At 68.3% G+C, this 7,226-nt stretch overlaps 1 protein-coding gene across 1 annotated transcript; it reads left to right on the top strand.

Annotated features, from left to right (window-relative positions):
• Positions 1–320: 320 nt before the first annotated feature.
• H696_02514 (hypothetical protein) lies at positions 321–7,080 on the top strand. Its single transcript, XM_009496422.1, has 3 exons — positions 321–546; positions 792–1,030; positions 1,128–7,080. The coding sequence occupies exons 1-3, from the start codon at positions 355–357 to the stop codon at positions 6,817–6,819; spliced, it is 6,123 nt and encodes a 2,040-aa protein (XP_009494697.1). The 5' UTR covers positions 321–354; the 3' UTR covers positions 6,820–7,080.
• Positions 7,081–7,226: the final 146 nt, after the last annotated feature.

Below are 7,226 nucleotides of genomic sequence, written 5' to 3'. Positions count from 1 at the left end.
CCCTCCCTCCTCTGACCCTTCTCTGAGAAAGGCGAGACGCGAGAGCCCCCAGCCTCGGTGTCCTTCATCTGGCCCCCGGTACCCTGCCCGATCTTGCGTCGCCGCCGCCGCCGCGCTGTCACCGTCACCTGCTGACCACCTCGTGCCCCACACATCTCCCTCTGCCTTGCTCCGCCCTGCCTCCGGTTCGGCCGCCGCCGGTTGTCAGTCTCCGCGCGAGGTTCCACACCCCGGTGACCCCGTGTGATCCCTTCCCCCTTTGAGGGCCCCCCTTTCCCTCACTCCCCCTCCCGCCCCCGCCTGTTCGCCCGATCCCGCGTCCCCCCCCCTCCCCCCTCTCCCCCTCCGTCGGAAATGCTCTCCTCCAACATTTTCCGCGCCGGCCAGCTGGCCTCCGCCGCTCCCATGGAGCACGCCCGCCAGTATGCCCGTGTTCCGTTGTCGGTGTCGATCGCCCAGTTCGCCGAGAAGCGCCTGGCCGAGAAGGAGCGCAAGCTCGCCACTCGCAACACCCTGATCCAGCGCACTCGCGAGAACATCAAGCGTGTGCGTGCCTTCTTCCTCCACCCCCTCTTGCCCCGGTCCCGCCTCTTTCACCCCGGCCTGCTCTCCGTCTTTGCTGTTGCTGCTGTTGCGGCTGCCGCCGTCTCCACCCATTCCTCTGTCCCTCCTTCCTGCCTCCTCCCCGGGATTGCACCCAGGCCGCCGCCCGCTCACGTCTCTTCCTCTCTTTCCCCCCTCCCCCCTCCTCCCCCCTGCCTCCACTTTCCTCCGCCTCTTCGGACCACCAGGACGAGGTTTCCCCCCTGCAGCCCAGTGGCAACCCCAATGTCATGGACCAGTCGTACTCGCTGGAGGCCTCGCGCATGCGGCGCAAGTACCTCGTGGAGATGCACGAGAAGCGCCTGGTCCGCGAGGCCCGGCAGCTGGAGCGTGCCAAGACCTCTCCTGAGGCCCTGGAGCGCAAGGCCCGCCGCCAGGCCGAGGTCAGTGTCCGGGCCTCCAAGCACAAGGCCCTGCTTGCCCAGCAGTACGTCTGCCCTCCCGATGCCCTCCTCCCTCCTCCCCCTGCTGGTCATTCACCCTCCCCTTGTCCCTCCCGATGCCCTCCCCCCTCTCCCCTCCAGGCGCGTGCACACGGCCACTCGCCGGGCCATGCGCCTTGAGCGTGCCCTCGAGGTGGAGCGCTCGCGCGCCGCCGCCAGCACCATGCTCCTGCGCTGGTTCGCCGAGGACTTCAAGCCCATCACCCGCGAGAACATCGACAACGTCCTGGAGCTGGCCTTCAACCACCGGGTGTCCTACAACACCTCGCTGCCGCCGCTCCAGTACCAGGTGGCTTTCGTCAATTCCGTGCTGGCCAGCGGTCTGGACACCTTCGCCTCTACGGCCCTCGGCTATTCGCTGCGCAACCCCGGCACCATTCGGCCTGATCTGCTGGAGTACGGCTACAGCCCGATGAAGCCCCATGCCCGGCACCTGGCCCACAGCGCCACCGGCCTGGAGCGTGTTGCCCAGGTGTTCGATGGTGTCATGCTGCCGACCCTGAATCGGGTGGCTGCCCTGCCGGCTGGCGCCCAGGCGGCCGTGGTGTCTGACATCCTGACCAACATGATGCTGGCCAAGTCGCCGGCCCTCTCATCGGCGGCCATGCTGGAGCCCTTGACCGGGCTGCTGGCCCGGCCGGAGTTCAAGCAGCTGGCTGCCGGCAAGGCCCCGGCCTCGGAGGCCGGTGCGTCTGCCACCGAGCAGTCCCTGGCCCCGGTGGCCGACAGCGTGCTCTTTGACCTGTTCAAGCGTCCGGTGGTCCTGCCGACCGACCCCCTGTCCTACCGCCCTCTGGAGTTCCTGTTCAACTCCAAGTACGCCAAGGTCCTCAACCAGCCGGTGGCTTCCAGCGGCCAGGCCACCAGCGCCGAGCTCCTCCGGGACTTGCTCTTCGCGCATGTGGTTCACTCGGTGGAGGGGCATCCCTTCCTGCACCGGGCCCCGGCGGCCATTTCCGGGCATCTTGCCCGGTCGCTGATCCAGCGCCTGGACCAGTCGCTCGTTGGCCCGGCCCTGGCCGTGCACTCGGGCCAGCCGGCCGCCTCGCTGGTGTCCGCCAATGGGGCTGCTGCCTTCTACCCTCGGTTCCCGGAGGTCTTCCGCCAGGATGGCCCGGCTTCCTTCCTGGTCCAGCTGCCCAGTGGCCCGGCTGATGCCATTGTGGCCGAGCGCGTCCGTGCCCTGACCACCGTCATCACCGCCAAGCGTCCGACCGCCAGCTCCCCGCTGACCGGAGCCGCCGCCGAGCTGACCACCGCCGCCGAGTCCCTGCCCGAGCATTGTGGCATGCTGACCGGCGCGGCGGCGGCCGAGACCGGGGCCGGGCTGGCCCCTCGCGGTTTCCGCACGGTTCCCGGCTCGTTGGCTGCCTTCGATGCGCGCTTCGCCGCCACCTCGCCCCTGGTCACGGCCGGCGAGTCTGACGAGGATGGCCCTCAGTCGGCCTCCGAGCAGTCCTCCTTCACCTGGCTGGCCGGGCTCACGGACCCCGGGCATTATAGCCCCCTCTTCCGGGACCACGATGCGCGTGATGCCCTGGAGCTGACCGCCACCCAGCGCCAGGCTCTGCAGCTGATCATCAGCCCCACCTCGGCCACCGAGACCCCCCAGGGGCAGGTGCTGGACCCGACGGCCGTCACGCCGACCGGTGGCCGGCCCTCGCCGGCCATGCCCGCCTCCCTGGCCAAGCTGGTGGAGGCCTTCCCCCTGACCGGTGCCCTGTACCTGGAGATGGAGTCCCTGCGCCAGGCCGGGGAGCTGGTCCTGCCGGAGCCCAGCCGGCGCCCGGCCTTCGATCCGGACCTGACCTTCCTGCACACGTATGAGGCTCTGTTGGCTTCCTTCGGCGATTTCTCCAACAGCCGGGCGGCCCTGCTGCTGGCCGAGGAATTCCGCCAGTCGGTCAGCGACATGATTGCCTATGTGGCCGGACTTGGCCACCTGGTGGACATCCAGCAGAATGGCTGGGCCGGTGCCGCCGGCCCGGTCAACCGGACCCTCTTCACGGCGCAGCCGCGCCTGGGAACCCCCTTCGCTCCGTTCCTGGCCTTTGACAATGCCTCCCCGCTGGAGATGACTCGCTTCAACCCGGTGACCGATGTGGCGCCTGGCGCCGCGGCCGGCACCCCGGCCTCCGGTCTGCCATCGAGCCTGGCCCTGGGCGAGGGGTGCCCCTTCCCCGGTGCGGAGCTGAACTTCACCGCTCCTCTGTACCTGGAGAACACGGCCCTCTTCACGCACTGGCTCCGGGTGCTGGCGCACCTGGCCGCGCATGCCAAGCCCACGGACACCTTCAGCCTGGCGGAGCTGCTGCCCGGCCTGCCGGAGAACTACCCCCTGGGCGGGGAGCTGAGCTCCTCGGACCGCCACTCCGTGGCCGACCTCTTTGCCGTCAACTTCAACCAGCTGGTGGCGGACATCTTCGCCCAGGGGCTCGCCCCGACCGAGGAGTTCCGTGCCCTGCTGGAGGAGAGCAGCATGCACCCGATGGAGGTGGCCCGGCGCCTGTCTCAGGCCAATGCCCCGACCGATGCGGCCACCATCAGCCCCTTCCGCGACACGGCCGGCCTGCACTCGGTGCTGGACTTCCCCCGGCTGCCGGGGTCGGTGTCGGCTTCGCTCAAGGAGTACGAGGCGGATCCCCATGTCCCGGCCAACCAGCTGAGCAATGCCCGCCTGATGCAGCAGTTCTTCTCGCTGCTGGACCGTCTGGACTACTCGACGGCCGATGACTATGCCGATCCGACCTTCAACGATACGGACCCGCTGCCGCCCCCCATCCAGCGGGATATCGATGATGACATGGACTCCGATGTGTTTGGCCCGATCATTCCGAAGATGCCGAATGGCGAGCCGATGTTCTCGGCGCCGGCTGGCACGGCGCGCCGGCTGCTCACCAGCACCGGCTACGCGCTGGATGTCCTGACCCCGGATTCGGAGTCCCTGCCGGTCATCCCCCCGCCGGATGTCAACCCCCGGAACTTCGTCGATCGGAAGTTCCCTTCGAAGGAGGAGGAGGAGCTCAAGCGCGCCACGGCCTCCCTCTCGGCCAACCCGGCCGGGGAGCTTGACTTCGATCACGAGGCCACTTCCGCCTTCTTCCTGTCCTCCTCGTCGTCCGGCGAGGATTCCTTCGCGTCGGATGGCGCCTCGCATGGCTCGTGGGGTGTCCCGAGCGGGCGTGCCCTCAAGTCGTTCTCCACGCCGGGCGATGCGCCCGCCGGTGCCTCGGGCAGTCGCTACACCGGGCTGGCGCTCTTCGACTCCAGCGAGTCCGAGGCCGACAGCACTTGGGACAGTGTCCACGGTTCCTCCGGCATCAACACGCCGACGGCCTTCGAGTCGCTGATCGGCCGGCCGGCTCCCAAGGCTTCGGGCGCCATGCTGGCCCTGCTGGCCGGGTGCAAGCTCGATGACGTGGAGACCCGCATGCGCCAGCTCAATACCAAGGCTTCGCTTTCGGGCCTGGTGCAGGATCTGATCCGGCAGATGCCGGCCGGCGTTGCAGCCGATCCGGCTGCTCGGTATGCCTCCTTCGGCCCGCTGTCCGGTCTGGCCAGCCTGCAGGGGACCTCCCTGCGTTCGCCGCTGCTGGGCCAGGCCCCGAGCACGGCGGTCCTGATGGCCGGGTCCTATCGCCCGAGTGCGGTGAACTTTGTGCACGACTTCGCCCTGGCCTTTGCCCAGGACACGGCCTCCTGCTCGATCCAGGAGTTCCCGGACTTCGTGCGCAACAAGTTCCTGCAGACCGCGGCCGAGGATGGTGTGGAGGCCACTTCGGCCGACCTGCACCCGGGGCTCATCAACAGCAGCGTCATTTCCCAGGTGGTGCCCTTCCACCACCTGGCCATGCCGAGCTCCCTGCCGGCCGGCGGGGCGTACGCCATGTCGGCCCTGCTGGGGCTCTTCCCGCAGCACTTCGACTTTGTCAAGCGCTTCCGCGACTCGATCGGCGACTCGCAGGCTACCCTGCCGGGGCTGGGCCCGGTGGCCCTGGGTCCCGATGGGCCGCTCCTGGCCACCGGCTCGCTGCCGGAGCAGCTTCGCGCCGCGCTCATGGTCATGACCGAGCATCCGGCCATGGCCTCGGCCGTGGCCATCGATGCCGGGCTCCGGTACAGTGCTCTGCACTTTGTGGCCCACTCCGGTCTCCTGTCGGACCCGCGGGTGTCTCGGCAGATCTCCTCGCTGGTGACCCCGCAGCAGGTGCTGAAGATGGTCCTGCAGCGTGTCGGCGCCGGCAATGTCCTGTCGCTGGATGGCATGCCGCTGACCAGCGTCGAGCAGCTGGAGGCCCTGTCGGCCCGGGTGAATGAGGCTCCCTCCATGGCGGCCCTGCCGGTCAGCCTGGTTGATGCTTTGTATGGGTTCCTGGCGGAGGACATCCTCGATGTGCTGGTGCAGCATCGTCCGTTCCTGCGCGAGGAGGACCACCGGTTCCCGGGCTTTGCCTCGGCCACCGACCGGCGTCTGGCCTACTCCACGGCCGAGATGTTCCAGCTGCACCGGTCCCTTGGCTGCCCGACCGACGAGCAGATGTCCCTCTTCTCGACCGATGCCGGTGTTGAGGCTGCCTCGGCCGGCGCCGCGGCCCCGAGTGTGCTGCACCTGATGCAGTATGCCACCCATGCGACTGGGCTGGATGCCGCGGCCTTCCCTGGTGGGCTGCTGGATCCGGAGCAGCTGACCGTGGCCCTGAACACGGCGAATGGGGTCACCAGCCCCGATGGCGGGCTGGCTGGCTCGGGCGCCTCGGCCGATGGCATTGTCAATGCCCCGGTCACCAAGGAGATCCCGATGCCGGAGTGGCCGGCCACCGGCAGCCCGGCCCTCGAGGCGTCGCCCTTCCTGCAGGACTTCAACCTGGCCCTGAAGACCTCGCCGCACAACTTCGCCAATCTGCGCGCCTCGCTGAGCACCTACTCTCGGACGTCGCGCTTCGCCAAGGCCGCGCATGAGGCCTCGTCCCTGAACAACCTGACCGCCGCGGCGGATCTCTTCCGGTCGCACTTCCCCACCAACGAGACCGCCGCGCAGGAGGACCGCATCCTTGAGCTTGGCTTGCGCCCGACCACCTCGGTGGATCTGATCATGGCTCCCTTCGCCTCGACCAAGATGCTGCAGCGCAGTGAGTTTGATGAGGCCGAGTCGACGCTGTTCTTCCGCATGGAGCGCGAGCGCCAGGGTTACGCCTGTGCCCAGACCCAGCTGGCCGTGCGCCGGCGCTTCATCGAGGAGGTGAGCCGTCGTCCCAGCTCCTCGGACACGTCGCTCCCCCATGCCAGCGATCAGGCTCTCTTCTCCCCGGAGGCGGAGGCCTTCTACTCTGCGCCGGCGGTCAGCGCCCTGTCGCCGGAGGCTCGCATGCTGAACCCCCGGGACCAGAACATCCTGCGTGCTTTGGCCAGCCTCGGGTCGGCCCATGCCTGGTCTGTGAGCAACCAGGAGACGGCCTCCGTGTCGGCGGACTACCTGCGCCGGAGCAGCTTCTCCACCCTGTCGGCCGAGCACGAGCACATCCTCCAGCAGCAGGTGCCGGAGCTCATGGACCTCCTGGAGTCCAGCAACACCGTGGATTACATCCGCGAGGCGGTCACCGGCGAGGTCGACATCAACCCGCTGCCCTTCAATGCCATGGACAGCTCGCATGTGCCGATGGTCGAGAGCCCGGATCATGCGGTGCTCAACCGCTTCCAGTTTGCCGAGTCGACCGACGAGTCGGGCGGCGATCTGGACTACAACCGGGTCTTCCGGACCGAGGGTTACTTCTGAGAGAGGAGACGGAAGTGGCACGCGTGAGGGGGGGGGGGGGCGGGAGCGGGAGGCCATGCATCTTGCCAGCCTCCCCTCGTCCCCTCCGCTCTTCCCGGCTGTGACTCCGTTTGGTTTCTCACCTCCCAGCGTGCACCTTATTCTGGCCTCCCTTCTGGCTCTTTTTTTTCCTCCGCCCCTCTTCCCTTTCCTTCCCTTTTTATATTACCCCTTCTTGGAGCCTCGTTTGTGCTTCCCGAAATATACCACATAGACATCCCACTGCCGGCGGCGCGGCACGCGCTGCGTCTATTATATTCTGGTGCTTGGGTGCGGCGTGGAGGCGTTGCATGTGGGGCCCTGTCTGGGGGCACGGGGGGGGGGGGGGGGGGGAGAGAGAGAGGGTGGGCATTGTACTGGGGGCTGGG

This window comes from Fonticula alba (genome assembly GCF_000388065.1).
Source record: "Fonticula alba strain ATCC 38817 unplaced genomic scaffold supercont2.3, whole genome shotgun sequence".
Taxonomy (NCBI): Eukaryota; order Rotosphaerida; family Fonticulaceae; genus Fonticula; species Fonticula alba.
Note: the sequence above shows the minus strand (reverse complement) of the source record. Positions and strands in the feature narration are given on the sequence as shown.

Bases quoted from the DNA above. Each gene is read 5' to 3' on its own strand.
- H696_02514 (XM_009496422.1), top strand. From the start codon at position 355: ATGCTCTCCTCCAACATTTTCCGCGCCGGCCAGCTGGCCTCCGCCGCT. The intron at 547-791 runs GTGCGTGCCTTC...TCGGACCACCAG, and splicing joins CTCGCGAGAACATCAAGCGT to GACGAGGTTTCCCCCCTGCA. The intron at 1,031-1,127 runs GTACGTCTGCCC...TCTCCCCTCCAG, and splicing joins AAGGCCCTGCTTGCCCAGCA to GCGCGTGCACACGGCCACTC.